General features: G+C 39.0%; 1 protein-coding gene and 1 long non-coding RNA gene across 3 annotated transcripts; one reads left to right on the top strand and one right to left on the bottom strand.

Moving 5' to 3' along the window:
- Positions 1-888: 888 nt before the first annotated feature.
- Positions 889-13,059, top strand: KBTBD8 (kelch repeat and BTB domain containing 8). 2 transcript variants are annotated; one of them, XM_084902159.1, is made up of 3 exons: positions 889-970; positions 5,295-6,409; positions 9,739-13,059. In XM_084902159.1, exons 2-3 carry the CDS (start codon positions 5,299-5,301, stop codon positions 10,200-10,202), a joined length of 1,575 nt encoding a protein of 524 aa, XP_084758285.1. In that variant the 5' UTR covers positions 889-970; positions 5,295-5,298; the 3' UTR covers positions 10,203-13,059. The 2 variants fall into 2 exon arrangements, with proteins under 2 accessions (XP_084758285.1, XP_084758284.1); XM_084902158.1 differs by lacking the exon at positions 889-970 and adding an exon at positions 982-1,773.
- A 4,020-nt stretch (positions 13,060-17,079) lies between these two features.
- On the bottom strand, positions 17,080-18,914 carry LOC311631960. The gene is made up of 3 exons (XR_014796680.1): positions 18,880-18,914; positions 18,027-18,109; positions 17,080-17,621 (listed from the first exon to the last, which is right to left on the bottom strand). It is a non-coding gene; the product is annotated as an uncharacterized lncRNA (long non-coding RNA).
- Positions 18,915-19,736: the final 822 nt, after the last annotated feature.

The raw sequence follows: 19,736 nt of genomic DNA, 5'->3' as shown, positions 1-19,736 counted from the left end.
AATGTAGAGGTTGAAATCTAAGAACTCAAGAATTAAAGGGTCCCCTCTAAGGCCCCATATTCAGTAATCCTCCCTGGCTCCAGGCTCAAGGCATGCTCCAATATTTCTTCAAAGGAAATCCACACTAGTATGCTAACTCCTCCTCGTACCTGGAAGTCCAGGTGCTCCTGAAGTGGAACAGGTGCTCTCTGAGCGTCCCAGGAAAGCAAGGTGTGAGAGTTAGGATCCCCAGCAGCCTGGTAAGGAGACTGAGCTAATCTGAGGAAACAGAGCACTGGGCCAAGGAGATGCCATTGCAATTGGGTGTCACAGGTGACTCATCAGAGGTGGGTTGCTTTTGGGCCTCCTGATATTTTCTGCAGGGTGAGGTGTCAGATTTCATTCGCACCTTTTGGACAACATCGCCCCAGTCCATTTTCACATTTTTCTGGTTTCACAGCCTGCTTTCATACCGGAAGCTAATCATTGGCAGGAGGTTTAGGGAATAAAGAACAAGATTAAAAAAACAAAAACAAAAAAATGAGCTGGGCCCCTGGGAGAGGCCTGAAGTGGGGGAAATTTGCTCTGTAAGAGCTTCCCCAGCCCTAGCCCCTCAGAATGACAGCTCTCCAGGCTGGAGGACTATCTCTCCGGGCAGGCGCCGCGCGCCCCAAGGACACAGGCTGGCCACCACCTCTGCTCTCCACCTCCTTCAGAGCCAACCAATAGGAACCCCTGGCTTTGGTCTCCACCCGTCCAGGACCACGCGGGAGCGGGGGCAATAAAACTACAATTCCCGACGGGCCTTGCGCACGTCCTGACCAATCATCGTCCGGAATTCGGAAGCTGGGGGCGGAGCCGGATGCATAGGCCACCCCATTGGCTCGGGGAAGCCTAGAAGAGCCGGAACCCGGGAGCCAGAGAAGCGAAATGACATTTCCTCTTTAAATAGCTGGAGCGGGGCCCCGTGGAGCAATGGCCGCGTCGGCAGGTGGGTCGTATCGTGGCTGGCGAGGTGTGCTGCGGGGAGGCGGGCCGGGGCCAGGCGCGGGCGGGGCGCCGCGCAGGTGGCGATGCGGAGCAGGAGAGAAAGATGGAGAGGTGAAGCGGGATGAGGGGAGGGGACGGATGGCGTGGAGGGCGGTGGGCGGTTCGGTCGGACGAGGATGGCGAGGCCGGGTACCCGACGCCGGTTCGGTCCGACCTCCCGGGCGGCGGTTGGAGCGGTACCGGCGGCTGCTGCCTCGCGCGCCTCTCGGGAGGCTCGCGCCCGCGGCGGCGCTCGGCGGCCGGGGCGGTGCGGCCGTTCGGTGCGCGCGGCCGCCCGGGGAGCGCGGGCTGCGGGCTCGCCGGGCTCCGGGGCGCGGGCCGGCGTGGACCCGCCGCGCCGCTCGCCTCCCCCAGGTGCAGCCCCGCGGCCCCGCCCGGCGGTGCGCATACATGCACATGTGTGTGTCCGCACGGGAGTACAATACGCCAAGCCAGCGAGCACACCGTCACACACACACACACACACACACACACACACACACACACACACACACGGCCCCGAACTCCTTGTGGTTGTACGATTTTTCTCCTAGATGTAAATAAGCCTTCCCCAACTCCGCCCGGAATTCCATCTGCAGACACAGCCAGCGATGCCATGGACCCCTTTCACGCTTGCAGTATTCTTAAGCAGCTCAAAACAATGCTCGATGAAGGCCAGTTGACAGACATTGTAGTGGAAGTGGATCGCGGGAAAACATTTTCCTGTCATAGAAACGTTCTCGCTGCCATCAGCCCCTACTTCAGGTATGACCGCGTGGAGGCCTCGGCCCACGCCCGAGCTCCCCGCCCTGGCACGGCCCTCTGTGACTGCCCTGACCGCTGCGAGGAGGCGGAACCGAGTCTGTGTCCTGAAAAGGGATAACAGGCCCTATTCTTTTCTTCTTTTTCTTGTTGTTGACTTGTCGGATTCTTCTAGAATTCAGGTGTGTGTGTGTGTGTGTGTGTGTGTGTGTGTGTGTAAGTTCCTATGTTTCTGTCTGTCTGTCTCAGATAAATGACCAGAAAGTCTAGAGTCGTGCTGCCCAATATGGCAGCCATTGGCCACCTGTGGCATCGAAGCTTTATTTAAAATTAAACACAATTTAAAAACTTCAGTTCCTCAGGCACACTGTGCGCATTTGAAGGGCTCAGTAGCCACATGGAGGCGGTGGCTGCCACATGCACAGCCCAGGTAGGGCACTTCCATCCCTGAAATTGTGTTGGGCGGTGCCCGTAAAGAATTGCTTCCAAAATTTTATCTATGATGCATGTTTCTTTAGTGCGTGTAACTCTTTTAGAGTTTAAAGCATAATAGCCTGTTCTTTTGAAAAAACCAAATACAAAAGAAACCTATTAATAGATTGTTTTTAATTCCTTGGGGATAAAAGCAGTGAAATAAAAGTAAATGAAATGTAGTTTTCTGTGTACCTTATGCCCCAGACTAATAATTATTTCCAAGATTTCGAAGCTAAGTTCTCATTTTCGTTTATAACCATCTTTAAAAAACTTGGAAAAGTTAAATTTTAAAACTAGAGTCTAAAATAGGATTTCACATTCTAAGAAAAGATCAGTGATAAAGGCAGCTTCCTGCTTGAGTTTAAGTTCTCCTTTTGTTTCAAGTGCTTTTTTTTTTTTTTTTTAAAGCCATTCAGTGTCCAATAAAGTGCATGAATGAACAGGAAGTAATTTCCTCAACCACACTCGAAATGCTTTTTCCTTTTGAAGGTGCTTACCTTTGTAGGGCATGTGGCAGTGTAGTGTTCCACGTGGCAGTTTCTGGTTCCTGTTTCTCAGGACATAGTTAAATATAGTCACTTCCCCCTCATGCTTGTGATGTAACCATGTAGACTTGGTATGGTAGGTCATTGGACTGTTAAGTATTAACCGTCACGAGGCAGTGAGCTGGAAAAGGGAGGGGAAAAAGACACTCAAACACAAAAATTATGAAGTTTGGGCTGGTAATGGAAACTACGGGGACTATCCGTTAGATATGGTTAGGGTCTTTATGCATAAAATATTGAAATAGATGTCATAATTAAATGCTCATCAAGCTCTGGGCTAAGCTTACTTTGCATATATTGCTATATATCATTTAAAACTCTGTCTCTGCATAGTTGTTATTCCCATTCTACATCTGATAAAACAGGTGAGGGTGGAGGTTAAGTGGTGTCTAAATCGTCTAGGACATGGCAGAGGTTGGATTTGATTCCATAGCCAAGTTTCTTAGTCACTGCAAGGCTTTAAGGGTTCTCTTTAAAGCTGCCTCTCAGGAATTTTTATTATATAAGATTTAAATAGTTTCAAAAGACCCAAAACATCGAACTTCAAAGTGAAAATGTCTGTGCCGTACTAAAAAGTTATACTGTCTTATATCATTGAATGTCATACTTTTAAAATTAGTTTTGAAGACCTAGACAAATCACTTTAAAAGAAGTATGCTTTAATATATATTTTTTTTAATTTCTAAGAAATTAGATATCCGAATTCAAATGAAGATATTTGGCTAGAACACTTAAGGATTAGGTTTTTTTCCTCTTGTCGTTTTTGTTCAGAAGTTTCTTGGCACAGTGCAGTTGCTGCTGTGAAATCTGGGAAGTCATACTTAATGGTTTCTAAGTCTTGCATCACTGGTGGGAGAATTAGAATAGCTTGGAATCTGGTATGGCTGTTTCATGATTCCAGTGACTTCTCGGAATTAAAATTTCTATTATTACAAAAGCTTTGCTGTTCAGGGTTCTGTGTGACCAAGTGCTCCTGCTTTACATAGCGTTTGCGTGAAGCACCTGTTAGAGCGGAGGTGTCCTCAGGTGTCACACTGCTCCCGCTGGGAGACCAGCCTGCTCAGGCCGGCAGCGGTTCCCAGGATAAAGGGACCTGGACCAGTGCTCTCCTTTGGGAGCTAATCTGTGCCTAATGAAGGGCTTTCTTTTTAGCTTTAATTGCTATCTGTATCGCTGAGGCTTTCAGCACCTGAATTTAAAAACAGCTCATACATTGGAACATCTAGTTCTCAGTCATCAAAAAAAGCCTGTGTGATATTAAACTTAAAATTTACATTGTAAAAGTAAAAATAGAACTCAGGCAGCAAGCTGGGTCCTTGTGATACCTTGTATACCTCCAGTATTTCTCAGATTGCATTTTTAAATTCATTTAATTTCCAAAGGACTGGAAACCTTCCTATTTAAGAATATTTTCCTTAGCATGAGGGAGGTGTCTGGGACTGTAGAGTTAACTTTATCACCAATGTTAGGTCAACTTTTTTCAGTAGTCATCTAGTCAGCATCTAGGGCATGCAGCCCCTTTATGAAAAAGCTTTTAATAGAGCTTTGGATTTGATTTTTATATTTTAATTTTAAGAGCAGCTTTGAAAGAAACCTTAAAGAAAGAAAAGAAATACAAATAATGTTTGTAAATAGCTAATACTTAAAGAGCCAAGCTTTGGCAATTGATTATTTTTTTTGGCCAAGAAAGGCCTATAAATGCAGTTATTTAAAAAAAAAAAAAAAAAAAAAAAAAAAAGGCAAAAGTTTGGGGTTTAAAAACCGTTATCTCCAAGAATCAGTTAATTACTAAATTCTCTTTAGAAGTAAACATTATTATCAGCCTACCATAATCTTTATTAATACATAGATATACATAGGTAAAATATGGTAACTATGAGAATATCAAGTATATTTTTTAAGAAAAGGTTTTTAAAATGTCCAAGGATAAGTGATGCTCTGTATATTCCTTATCATTGAACAAGGAAGCATGCACGATATAGTTGTAAATATAAGTAGGTAGAAAATAAGAATTTATAAAGAACAATTTCTCTTTCTAAGATGAAAATTTTAAAGATATATTTTGGGCTGAGTTGCCTTGTAAGTTTCCCCTGGGACATGAGAAGTTTTGCTGGACAATCTCTATATGCTAATGCATCACATTAACACCCAACCCAGTAAGTGTTAAACTTTCTGACTAGCCTAGGGATTTAAGATCTCAAGTCTCTGATGTAACTTGACCAGAAGCCTGGGTAGGAGCTCTCAGGAGAGAAGATGTCCTGGAATATGTTGTCTCGGAGCTGGCATAGAGCTGACCGATCCCGATAAGATTTTCCAGATTAGTCAAACTCCATTCTTTTGCTCGATGAGCAACTTTAATCCCCATTCGGAATATCAGGAAACACATTAGGAGATACTTCTCAGTTTCAAGGGTTATGTTTGTGGTAAATTTATACTGCTAAATATTTGCCACCATAATTGTTATTTATAGCACACATATAATATTAAGTACTTTTTCCTCTGTAGATCCATGTTCACTAGTGGCCTTACAGAAAGTTCTCAAAGAGAAGTGCGAATAGTCGGTGTTGAAGCGGAATCAATGGAGTTAGTGCTGAAGTATGCCTACACCTCCAGAGTTGTCTTGACAGAGGCCAATGTTCAAGCCCTGTTCACTGCAGCGAGCATCTTCCAGATCCCTTCCATCCAAGACCAGTGTGCTCAGTACATGGTCAGTCATTTGGACCCCCAGAACTCCATCGGCGTCTTCATCTTCGCCGACCATTATGGTCATCAGGAGCTCGGGTATCGATCCAAAGAATACATCCGTAAAAAGTTTCTGTGTGTCACCAAAGAACAGGAGTTTCTCCAATTGACAAAAGACCAACTGATAAGTATACTAGACAGCGACGATCTAAACGTGGACCGAGAAGAGCACGTTTATGAAAGCATTGTAAGGTGGTTTGAATATGAACAGAATGAAAGAGAAGTGCACCTTCCAGAAATTTTTGCCAAATGCATACGTTTTCCTCTAATGGAAGATACCTTTATAGAGAAAATCCCCCCTCGGTTTGCACAGGCTATAGCCAAAAGCTATGTAGAGAAGGGACCATCCAATACTAATGGCTGTACACAAAGACTGGGAATGACTGCATCTGAAATGATCATATGTTTTGATGCTGCCCACAAACACTCAGGAAAGAAGCAAACAGTGCCTTGTCTAGATATAGCCACAGGAAGAGTGTTTAAATTATGCAAGCCACCAAATGATCTGAGAGAAGTTGGGATTCTTATATCACCAGATAATGACATTTATATTGCAGGAGGATACAGGCCAAGCAGCAGTGAAGTATCCATTGACCATAAGGCAGAAAACGATTTCTGGATGTATGACCATTCCACCAATAGGTGGCTATCCAAACCATCCTTGCTTCGAGCCAGAATAGGCTGCAAGCTGGTGTATTGCTGTGGTAAGATGTATGCCATCGGAGGGCGTGTTTATGAAGGTGATGGGAGAAACTCACTAAAATCAGTGGAGTGCTATGACAGCAGAGAAAATTGTTGGACAACTGTTTGCGCAATGCCTGTTGCAATGGAGTTCCATAACGCCGTGGAATACAAAGAGAAGATCTATGTCTTACAGGGTAGGTGCCTAGTGGCTTAGTTCTTCAGGAAAGGGTAGCAGGTAAAGTTGTCAAATAGTATTTTACTATGTTCTTACTGTGTTTTGACATCATATGGAATAAGTATTTTTGAAAGCATTCTTTAATAAGTAGTAGTTAGTATTTTTGGAGGACTACTTCAGAGCTGTTTTTAAGACTTGAAACATGAAAAAGCTTGACCCTAACCGGTTTGGCTCAGTGGATAGAGCATCAACTTGTGGACTCAAGGGTCCCAGGTTCGATTCCAGGCAAGGGCATGTACTTTGGTTGCAGGCACATACCCAATAGGAGGTGTGCAAGAGGCAGCTGATAGATGTTTTCTAATGCTCTATCCCTCCCTTCCTCTCTGTAAAGAATCAATAAAATATATTTTTTAAAAAGAAGAAGAAGAAAGCAAGGTTGATACATGACCTTTTTTTGCTCTTCAATAACATAACCAGGAAATTTAGCAACTCTTCTTTCTTATGGAACTTAAAGATTAGTTTAAAAGAGAAAGAACAAAGCATTAATTAAGGTTATATTAACCAATTACCCAAGAATTTTGTATAAGCTTTATGATTGCAAAGGTTACAAAGAGTTTTAAATTACAGCCTTCAAATTTTAATTTCAGTGCAGTTTAGTTTACCTTCCCTGATATTTTTTTCCCCCACTGGAAACTTTGAGATGTCACTTTTTTCTTTTAACATTATAAATAAGAGGGAATATTCAATATACTTAGCTTTAAAAGATTTTAAGTGATGTCGGAGAGGTAGAAAAAGCAACTAGGTGAGAATAAATAAGACATTTGTTCCAAGGTTCTGATTTGAGAAAACTAATGTTTTCCTTGTGTTTGGGTTTACACATCTTAGTTGAATGTCGAATGCAATGTCAATAATACCGTCATCCTTATCTCTCCTCTGTGTTTCTTAATTGCTTACATGTGAATGTTTTCTGTACTTATGACTTTAATAAAACAAGAAAAAAGGGGCAACTTTTTTTGTAGATACACATGAGTTTTAAGTTCTTATCCTATTGTTTAAGTTTTGTTCTTTGCTCTAATCCTTTATTTGACTTAAATTTTCCTAGCAAAGCTTAAACTTATATATTTAAAGTTCAGTAAAAGTTAATTCTCGAAGTTAATTCTAATGCCTTATTTTAGGTGAGAAACACAGGCATGTTTTAGGTTTGTTGGTCTTGCCGAAAACTGGAATATAAGAATGGATGTATGAACTATTGAGTATGGTGGTATAGGTCGTAGCATCCAATATGATGAAGCTCTCTTTACATGTGTTTTGGTCTTACTGGCTAACCAGTTAGTTGACCAATATAGAATTAATTGTAAGACACTCAAGTGGAAGGTAAAGGTTGTACATTAATATAAATACTAAGCAAAATAGCATGGAATTAATAGAATTTCAGAGCTGGAATGAACATTGTTTGATCCAAGATTATATTTTATATAAGAGGAATCTGAGGCTCTGAGAATTTTCTTAACTGCCCATCATTGCTTTTAATTTATTAAAGTGGATTTTAGATTGTAAAAGTCAACTTTCTTTTATGTATCATCTTTGCTTTCCATAAGACATTTGTAGAGAGGTAGTACACGTTAGAAAGTTTTTATTCCTATATTCTTTACTAAGAATCCGTTAGAAGTTCATTATTTAAGGGCAGGTGTTGTTCAAGTGAAAGCAGGGAGTTTAACAAGCTATTTTAAGAAAAACCGAAATCACAGCATCACTATTAAGTTGACAGTTAAATTTGTAGATCAGAGTAAACCTAGTTCAAAATAGTTTTCAAGGAGAGGCTCAGTTTAGAAGTAGGTATTTGTAATCTAAACAAAGCCTCTCTATATAAATAAACTTGATATGAGTAGTCAGAAGCTTATGTAGGTACTTTCTGTAGTTGTTGCATCATTTAATCTGTTCATAAAGGGTTCAGATTTTTATATCAAGGATTTTATAGAAACCTTATAATTAGCTAAACTCATATATCTTCACCAGTTGAATTCTTTCAGACATTTTAATATTAGCAGCCTGACTCAGCACACCCTTTCATTGTTAAAATAGAATTGAAACAGACTCAACGTCACCTCTATAAACTCTGTGTGTGTTTTCTATCATGTAAACTCAGTTTCCCAAACTTTTGACATATGTGTACCCCTTCTATAATTTTCGTAACGCTGAGCACCCCTCGTACTCATGAGAATGTAGAATTAGGCTCAGCTAAGCACGGTGCAGTGCATATCCTCACCAAACTCCAGTGCAACGCGTACCCCCACCAAACTCTTCCCGTACCCCTGGGGGTATGCGTACCAAACTTTGGGAAACATTGAGTTGTAAAGCATCTTTTCACCTCTTGAATATTTGTGTTTGCATTATGGCAATATTAAAATGAACACATAAGTACACCATAGACACAAATTGAACAATTCCATAATGAGCAAATAAATTTATAGTGGCTTATTCAATATCAAGCTATATATATACTTTGACCTCATTGACTAACCATCTATAATAATCTATAATGATAAAAGCGTAGTGTGCTAATTAGACCGGATGTCCTTCCTGACGAAGCTGCGGCTGTGAGGGAAGCCTGGGTCCTAGGTGCCAGAGGGTAGCTGGTGCTGGCAGCTAGGGCAAGGAAGGCCTACACTTGCACAAATTTTGTGCATCAGGCCTCTAGTTAGTAATAACACTTTTGTAGAAGTGGCTTAAAATAAATTTTCTGAAATATATAATTGGATAGAATAAATGGAAACCAGGTCTTTTTTTTTTAAGTTTTTTAGCTTATTTCTTTCAAAGTTTTTATTTATTTATTTTAGATAAAGGAAGAGAGGAAAGGAGAAAAGGAGTGAGAGGGAGGGTGATAGAGAAAAAGAAAGAGAAAGAGGAATATTCATTTGTTGTTCCACTCATTTATGCATTCATTGGTTGCTTCTTGTATGTACCCTGACGGGAGATTGAACCCACAACCTTGGTATAGGGGCGACATGCTAACCAACTTTGCTACCTGGCCAGGTCCAAACCAGGGTCTTAAATAATGTTCTGCCATCAAGCCAAAATAACTCCTCACCTCTCCCCATTATGAACACGCCCAGTTCAGGTTGACTAATATTTTGTGTTATGTTGTGCCATGGAATGAAGAAGTTTTAGGCTATTTTATAAATAATGTATCTCTGGAGATTATAAAAGCAATATTTTAGAAAGTGAAATATTTGAAAAATTATGTTCTTTAGTCTTCAACATATAACCAAAAAGAGGCATGTAAACGTACATATTCTTGTTCTCTCTCTCTCTCTCTCTCTCTCTCTCTCTTTTTTTTTTTTCCTTTAGGAGAATTTTTCCTCTTCTATGAGCCTCAAAAAGACTACTGGGGTTTTTTGACCCCTATGACTGTGCCTAGAATCCAGGGCTTAGCCGCTGTATACAAAGACTCTATCTACTACATAGCTGGAACCTGTGGAAATCACCAACGCATGTTTACAGTAGAAGCCTATGACATTGAGCTAAATAAATGGACTCGTAAGAAAGACTTTCCATGTGATGAATCCATCAATCCATACCTTAAACTGGTACTTTTCCAGAATAAACTTCATTTATTTGTTCGAGCTACTCAAGTGACTGTTGAAGAACATGTCTTCAGAACCAGCAGAAAAAATTCTCTGTATCAGTATGATGACATCACTGACCAATGGATGAAAGTATATGAGACCCCAGATCGGCTCTGGGACCTCGGCCGGCATTTTGAATGTGCAGTTGCTAAACTCTATCCTCAGTGTCTTCAGAAAGTACTTTGAGCAGCCGGCCTTCGAGAGCTCACTGACATCTGCTGCCTGAGGAAGCAGTCTCAGTGATGCAGGAAGTGCTGTCAGTGTGTAAGAAAGCCGGGAGCTTGTGCACGAAGTGAGCGCCCTGGAAGGTTACAGTGTAGGCAGGGATGTCTTTTCATCCTTGTGATGTTTCATTTCAGTAGCAAAAGGTAACAAAGTGCAATTAACAGATTTTTTTTCTGGTATAAAAACAATCATTTTCATTCTAGAGTTTTGTGATAGTCTCTGAGATACAGATGAGTTAATAACTATGCAGTCTAATAAGAGTGATTAGGTATTATTGGTTAAAGTTATCCAAAATAGTTTAATGTGACTTTTTATTTTAAATACGGGTAAAACTCTGAGGCAATATCACTAGGACTTTAGCTGTGTCCTATCCAACACAGAAAAGCACTAACAGATTTTCATTTTATATATACATACATATATATATATATACACACACACACACACACACACACACACACACACATGTATATATGTGTATATGTATGTACTGCTTCCAAGTGTACTGAGATTTAATTGTGTTCTGTTATAGAGTAGATCAAAGGGAAAAACAAATCATCTCAGAAAGAACTTTCAGTCTAATTATTTCCCATTTCCCATATAGCTTTGAATTAAGCTAAAGTTTTAAAGTAGCTGTTTTCTTTTAACTTTTTCAAGTGCTAACACTGTCTTATTTAAGAAATCCTCAAAAGGGTTCAAATTCATAGGTGGCTGGTGCTAGTATAAGTTCATTCATGTGTATAGCTAAGTGGATTTAAATTGTCTGAGCCTCTGCCTACCTTTCAGGTTGGTACGTGAGTTCCATGGCTATTGTACTTGACTGTTGAAGTCTTGTGATTTCACAAGATTCTCTACTTACATGATAGCAAGATGTGGCCAGTTATGGTTCTAAGTCTTAGAATAGTCAGAAGATTTGCACTAATACGGGCCATTTTGTTATCTGACCTCCTTTTCCATCCTCTACTTGTTAAGTCTTAAATCGGTACAATGAAAGGTAACTTATTTCTGTTCTGCACAGAGCATAATGTGAAGTTTTAAACCTACTTTTAAAATTCTGTTTTAAAGAAACAAAACTTCTGCAGTGGTTGAATTTAATGGCTTTTAAGTTACATGTGACAATTAAAACCTCATTTTCTTTTTCATTTTTGCACTTACCAGTGATAAATATTTTTACCTTGAAAACTTTGTTCTAGCTGAAAGTGACTGAGGAGGAAAAGAGTGAGTGAGTAGGACGATAGCATTATAGGCACTAAATCACATCTCATATTTAACTGATGAATTTCTAACAATCAGTTAGGAACATTCACATAAAGGACAAACCAACTCATTCATACCTCAGGAAGATATTTGGATCAGTAACTTATGTTTTACTTTGCCTAGAATCATCAGTAAAGGATACATACAGGTAGAGTGCAGAGTCTGCCCTCAGCTAGAACATTTTGATTTTCTTAAAGAAAACAAATTAGCATGGTTTGTATTAGAAACTCTTGTATAAATTGTGAGGTGGTACTGTGAAACAATTTTGAAACATTGCCTCTTTGCATCGCATACCTCGTTTTTCAGAAACTTTCCAAACTTAGACCTCTACAGTAGGAAATGTTTTCTGAAGAATTCAAAGTAGACAGGATTTGTAGAAGTAACATTCTAAAATCTAGCCTTGTGAAGCTAGATATGTGGTTCTTTTTCTTGGCCTTGAGAATATATATATGATCTCTTTATAAACTTTGTCAACCAGTAACCTTTTTTTCTTCCCAGTTTTTCCTTCATCCTCATCCTGGTGGAGGGGCTATTTCTATGAGTTTTTTTCAAGCATCTTTAAAGTGTTGTATTGCGAAGGAGAGGAAAAAACAAGTAACTTCTGCAAAGATGTGTTCATGTAATTTATTTTTGAAAGCTTTATTGAGTAAGATTTCCTGATGCTTTTTGACAATCTTCTGTATTTATTTAGGAAAAATATGTTACTTGAAAATATGACATAGAACGCTGAGTTAGTAACGTACATGTGCCATGTGCCCAATCCGAGTAGGAGTACAACATGCTGTGGTCCCACAGTAGGTTTTTTTCCTGTTGATCTGCACAACAGTTGATCCTTTTACTTATAAAAATTTATGTTGAGAGTGTGATCTAAGTATAGTGTGTCAAAGCCAAGGTTTAGAATTTGCTATGGGAATAGAAGATAAGTCGAATTTTGTATGAATAACTATTTGTTTAAATAATATAACTAGGATACTTTGCCACTTTTTAAATGATTTGGATATGAAACTAAGATGACTAATATGTGTGGATATATGTTTAGATAGTGAAGGTACATTTGCATAGTATGTTGAAAATATAAGTAAAATGCACAATGGGACCGAAGAATTAAATAAAATAAAGGTCTAAAATATGCGTGTCCCACGTTAACTTTGTTTTCGCATTTGAAGAATGTATGTAGCACTTTCCTATATATTTTTAGACATTGAAAACTGGACTTGGTATAAGTATATTATAGGAAAGTTTTAATTGTAGTTTTTAGTTTCCAATCTTTGTTTTCTGTTATCCTGCAAAGTTGATGCATAAGTATCAAGCTCCTCTCATTGGTGCATGAGAAAAAGTGGAAGTGGTCTGCAGGGATTAGATTCCCTGTGTGAAGCAGTTTAAATGTCATTCAATGTTCAGTGCTCAGGTATGTAGTAAGTACTGTAGTCCTTTGGGGGCAAATGTGTAGATATTTTTAAACATTTTGCCATAATTGCACAGTTTTTTGCATTTTTTACATGATGGCATTGTTTCTTATAATAAAACTTGTTTCTGATTGAAAACTTCCATTGTAAACTGACGTCTGACTGGTGAATTTGCAGAATGAATATTTGGTGAAAATCAGGAAATATGTCATGGGGGACTAAAATGAAATTTTAATCTATCAAATATTTGGCTTCCTGGTGCATAATGAGCTAGTTAACATCGCCTTACATAATGCCTGTTAAATTCTAAAGCAAGCTCACTTATATTTTTAACATCTTTGTTCCATTTGTTCTGGCCTAACTTCTTATTATTCCACTCCCTCACATTTTATATCCAATCCATGAGAAAATCCTATTGCCTCTTCCTTTAAAATATACCCACACTCTGACCAGTTACCACTTGCATCATCACAGTAGCCTTAACTAGCCTACCTTGTCTACTTGAATACATTGGCTAGCCTCCCTTTGATCACCTTTGACCCCCAGTAATCTATTCTGTTCTCCACACAGTAGTCAGTGTGATCTTGTTCAAATGTAAATAAGTTACGTTCCTCCTGCTCAGACTCCTCCAATGGCTTCCATCTGCCTTTGTATGAGGGCCTGACTCTTTTCTTACATGATTTACACCTCCAGCCTCACCTCTTGAACCTCATTGTCATTCCATCAGCTCACACTGCTGTTCCTTCAGCCTACCAAGCCTTTCCAACTCATTTACTTTGTTCAATCTATTGAAATTCCATAGAGGCTTTCCTGACCACTTTATGTAAGAAAACACCTTTTTTTCAGACTCAACCCTTACCACCTATTTTTTATTGCTTTCTTTTTCATATATCTTCCCCCACTGAGGTGGAAGCTCCATGAAGGCTAGGAATTGGTTTTGTTCATTATGCACCTCATATCAATGCCTTGGGTATACGAGGCAGTCAGTAAATGTTTATAACAGGAAATGAATTTTCAGGTAAGTCTTAAAGCAACCTGAAAAGTGGTAGGATTGGTAATATCATCTCTGTTTCATCGGACAGGAAACACAAAGACCAAGTAAATTGCCAATGGGGCTCACCTGGGATAAGAATCAGGATTTCCACTTTCACCTCAACCTGTTCCTACATGCAACATTAGTTCCAAACAAAATTGATAGGAAAGGTAGATGTGTTGTATCTAGTGTTTAATGATTCCTTTTTTTGAGTCCCAACTTTTCTCCTACAATATTAATTAAAACTAGTGTCCTGGTACACAAATTCATGCACATTGAAAGGAAATTAATTAGAAGAATTTTTTTTTTTTTTTGCTATTCACCCTTTCTCTATAATAGAAGTGTCAAATAAATTTATGATGGACAATGACAGATGGAAACACACATGTGTTATTGGTGCCAGCGAGAACTCTATATGTATCGCACAAGTTTGGGTCAACATAGCCTTTTATACATATAGAAATAACTTGCTTAATTAGACCTGCTTTCTGATTTAGCTAAACTTTCTAGCCCAGTGAAGCACCGCAATTTCTCTTTCAGGTAAGTGTCAGCAACACAGTAGTAAAAATGGACATGAAGCAGATTATTATTGTAGATCACACAAGGAGAATACAATATAAACATTTAACTGTAGTAGTGTTTGATTATATTCTGCTTAGTAAGAAAACCTTAAGTCATTTTCAAGTTCCATCATTTTTTACTTCACTTCAATTGGATCAAGTTTCTAAACTTTCTAATCTCCATTTCTGGCTAATGAAAATAGGATTTTACCAAGTCTCCTATCTACCTACTCCAGGACTTCTCTGAGGAGCAAATGAGATGAAGCATGTGAAAATGCTTCACAGACATTTGGTTAAAGTGTAAAATGTTTGCACCTGGCTATAAAGCAAGTCATGTTCCTGGGCTGAAGAAACTCGAAGGAGGCTAGTCACTAGGGAGAGGAAGCTGGGCGTTGCTATATTGCTTATAGGGTAGATCTGCAGTGATGAATTCCTTCAGATTTCTGATTCATTTTTAAGGATAATTTTACTGGATCTGAAATTCTAGGTTGGTGGGGCTTTTGTTTCAACCTTTTAAATATTTTATTCCACTCTCTTGTTGTTTGCATAGCTTCCACAGAGAAGTAGGATGTAATTCTTATTCTTGTTCCTTTGTACGGCTTATTTTTAATTTTCTTTTTCTCTTTGGTTTTGTTCAGCTCAAATATGATATGCCTATGTAAAGTTTGTTATTATTTATACTGTTTGGTGTTCTCTGAGCTTCCTAGGTCTGCAGTTTGGTGTCTGTCATTCATTTTAAAAAATTACCTGTCATTATTATTCAAATGCTTCTGCTTCCTTCTTTTTTTTTCTTCTCCTCCATATGGTTAAACCTTTTGTGATTTTCCACAGTTCTTGGATATTTTGTTCCATTTTCATTATATTTTTCTCTTTTCACGTCAGTTTTCAAAGTTTCTACTAAGATATATTAAGATTCATGGATTCTTTCCTCAGGCATGTCTAGTCTACTGATGAGTCCATTGAAGACATTTCTCATTTCTTTTACTGTGTTTTTGAGTTCTAGAATTTCTTTTTTATTCTTTCTTATAATTTCTATCTATCTGCTTAATCACCCATCTGTTCTTCCATTTGTCTGCCCTTTCCATTAGAACCCTTACATGTTAATCAGAATTAGTTTAAAATTCCCACTCAGACCATTCTAAGATCTCTGACATATCTGAGTCTTATTCTGATGCTTGAATTTTCTCTTCAGACTATGTTTTCTTTGCCATGTAGGGTGCCATACTTTTGTTGAACACCAGACATTGTGCATCTAAGAACTGAGTTGAGTAGACCCTTCATGCAAGGAGTGAAGTTGATATGGCCAGGAGTTGGGGCTCTATTTACTGATGGCTGTGCTTATTGGTACCAGAAGTGTCAGAGTCCTCTAGCACCCTTGTTTTTTTCTCCCCTCTTTTCTTTGGGCTTCTCTAGGTTCACCTTCATGTATAAGTACTTCTCAGAGATTCTGAGTCTGTGTCTTATAGCTTCTTCAGTTATCATAATCTTACATCAGCCCTATTGGTATTACGGACAAAAGGGGCTACATGCTAACTTGACAAGCTCAAGGAGGGCCTGCATGGTGTTCAAAGACCTAAAGTAACCACAAAGGATCGTCTGAAATTAAACTTTAACTAAAAGCAGCTTATAGTGGTAGTCATGTCCTAGGCATGTATCTTCATTGACAAAGTCAATCTTTACCTTACCTGAGCCTATTGTCTCTTTGCATCTAAGATAACATACCCTGTTTCCCCAAAAATAAGACAGTGTCTTATATTAATTTTTGCTCCCAAAGATGCACTAGGTCTTATTTTCAGGGGATGTCTTATTTTTCCATGAAGAACAATACGGTACACATTTATTGTTAAATGAAAATAAAGGAAATTTATTACCTGTATACGGTATGGTAGTACGGTAGTTGTCAACACAAACCAGACAAACTGAATCATACAGTATCACGAATTTACTCATTTATTCAATGACAATCATGTCATCCTCTTCTGGAACATCATCATAACAATCCAATTCCTAAATTTCCTGGTGAATTTCTTGTGACTCCATTTCTTTCAGAATCAGTGGACCAAATCTCTCATGTTTAGCCTAGGGGGGGCCTTATTTTCGGGGGATGCCTTATATTTCACTCAGAAGGAAACCTGTAAGTAGGTCTTATTTTTGGAGGATATCTTATTTTCGGGGAAACACGGTAGTACCTCTGACACGTCTGGGTAACTTTAACTTCCTCAGGGGCTCCTCTGAGGTTGTGGTTCCCAGGAGTTTCTCACTCTCATGTCGTCCAAACTCAGCCTTCAGAAATTCATCAAAATTACTATTTGATTGTCATTACCAATTTATGGCTCTTGGGACTTCTGACCCAAGTAAGCAGATTTTTTACTGGAAGCACCTGAACTCACCTGGACTCAATTTCAGGGTTACGGACCTGCAACCCAAGTTCTCTATGGGCCCAAGAAAAGTCACTTATTCTCAGTCTAAGCAGCATGTCCTTGTTGCAAATGTGAAAGAAAAGGGCCACATATTCAGGGAAGGTGTTCGTGGTAGCCTTACAAACTCAGAGAACTAGAGTAACCACAAAGGATGGTCTGAAATGAAAACTTTGTAATGATAAGAGCAGTTTATGGTGTGAAGTCATGTCCTAGGCTAGAAACCTTCCCTGACAAAGGTCAATTTTCACCGTAACTGAGTCTGTCTGTCATCTTTGTGCATCTAAGATAACATACCTTTGGAACCCCTCAAAGCACAGGCACAAATCCCCTCATTGTTACTGAGTCAGTTATTGACTGTTAACTACCCTGGACCCACCTGTGCAAAAGGTATGTGTTTATCATTTTACTTTTTATCCAATCCCAGAGGTTTCCCCGCTTTGCTTTCTCTTAACCCATCACGTATGGATTTCAGGTAACACACTTAGGTCTTCTCTTTTGATTGTAATGTATAAAACAAGGTGCAAAATTGCCATTCTCTGGAGCATTGTCTTAATCCATCGACATTTTGCTTCCCAGCAATTACCAAGTTTGGCTCAAATAAACTCACAAAAATTCTTCACAGGTTTGAATGTTTCTTGCGTTGACTCAAGTTTGGAATGACAACTTCTGAGTTCTTTATATTTCCGTGCTGCATCTGGAAGACCCTATATTATATATAAAAATATATATATTTGTTTACTAAGTGAATGCATTATTCTTTACTTATTAGTAAATATTTTTGCCCTATTTTATATGTAAATAAAATATTAGTAAATGCTTTTGCCCTATTTTATATTTATTCACAATAAAGAATAAGTTAAATAGTCTCACTTTATAAAACATGTTCAAACCTTAATCATATTTAGGTATTTTTTGTTTATAATTTTATATGATCATGGAATTATTTAACATGTAGTTCAATGATTATTGACCTAATAACAACTTTCTAGGACCAAATTAAAATTACACATAATTTAATTAAAATCCAACATCTTGATATATATTTTTATCTTACTCTGAAAACCATATTGAACATTATGATGGATGTAATCATTTAAAATTGTCCTTACCATGTCTATCAGAATGTTTTCCATTGTTGGTTTTGTTAGATAATTTTCTTCCTTTCTTTCCTCTTCTATAAATAAGTACACAACTGTATGATTTGGTGAAAAAAAAATAGACATAAATATTAATGAATAAAAAAATGTGTGATATATTTTCTAAGTATTTTATATAGGTCTTATGAACAGGAAGTATGTAGTTTTTGGTGACTATAAGCAGACTACACAAACTCTCAGAGTTTCCATTTTCTCATATAGAAAGTAGAACTACTAATACATTCCACTTTATAGAGTTTTCATGAGAATCAAGCATGAAAAACATGCCTAACAATATGAACACTATAAGTATTCATTGTTAGTACTGTCACTAACTATACTGCTGTCTTAGATATACTGAAAACAGCCTTAGGGAACAATATTTCCTTAATAGCTAATAGCAGCTATATGCTGAAGTGGACAGTCAGCATCTCACTAATGAGACTGCTCAAATCCATGCATGAAAGCAATTGTCACAGTGTTGTAGTCGCACGGTTCTCACTTTCCTTTCTGCGTTGTGCATTTCTAGAGGGTTGAAATTAGACTGTACTTAAAGCCATTACATGAAGCTTGTAACCTCTGTGTGCAAAACAGATACCAGGGTGTTTTTTTTGTTTGTTTTGTTTTGTTTTGTTTGGAGTTCTTTGCTTGCTTTTAAGGACTGAAAGGGTCTGCCCTTAGAGTTTATCTTGTCCTCTACTTAGAGATAAAGTTCTAATAGAGTTTAGGTCACACAGCTCAGTTTTTGAAATATGTGATTACAAAGATCCTTTAAGGATAAAAGGATAAAACATCTCATACCAACACTTAGGGTGTGGAGACCTACCTTGAGCCAGGCACCACAGTTGTGTTTTGCAGCTTGGGAGCCAGGAGGAGCGCGAAGTATGGCTCTTTTCCTTGGAATCTTGGAGCATCTCAGATAGCAAGAACCCACGGTACTCTCTGATGAGAGTTTAATCAAAATGAGCAACGGAACAGGGAGTTTGAGTGGAATTTGAGCGAATGGATACACGGGCTCAATGAGAAGAAAAAAGTAGCTGAGAAGAGAATCTGAGGAATCTGGTTGAAGGGCAGAAGGACAGGAGGGAGCAGTTATTGGGAAGAAGGGAGCCACAGAGAGCAGCAGCCAGGAGAGAGTTTCAGGGAGACGCAGCGAGAGCAGGGGCATGCAGCCTGTGGAGGCTCCTGGCCTGGCAGGGGGCTGGGGGCAGGAATCCAATTGCTATGAATAGGGTGCAGGCCCAGGTGTGTGTGTGTCTGGGGGATGGGCGAGAGTGCAGGAAGCCTGAAGGAGGGAAGTTCCAAAGCATGGAGTGCTGAAGACATGGAGTTAAAAAAACCAATACATTCTCAGTAAAAATAGGAAGTGAGAACTAGCCAGCAAATAAACCCTGTCCCTTTTCTAGACTATTCCCAGCTGAGAATTCTGCAGAACCCCTGTCCCACCAAATGTCATGAAAACCACAAAGGCACGGCACACAAAACCTACAGGCAGAGTCTGGACTGAGGGAGCAGAGTGAAAGAAGAAAAACAGCCAGAGAGAAAGAGGCACACTTTCTGTGGCCTCACGTTTTTTTGCAAGCGTGCAAATGTTAACAGTTTTTGCAATTTCTTGCTACTTTGCCCCACAAGCCTTAAGAAATGCTGTTGGGAGCCAGATCTGGTTCCCACCCCTGACCCAAA

This window comes from Pipistrellus hanaki (genome assembly GCF_964339955.1).
Source record: "Pipistrellus hanaki genome assembly, chromosome: 13".
Taxonomy (NCBI): Eukaryota; Metazoa; Chordata; class Mammalia; order Chiroptera; family Vespertilionidae; genus Pipistrellus; species Pipistrellus hanaki.
This window is presented reverse-complemented; position numbering and strand designations above follow the sequence as displayed.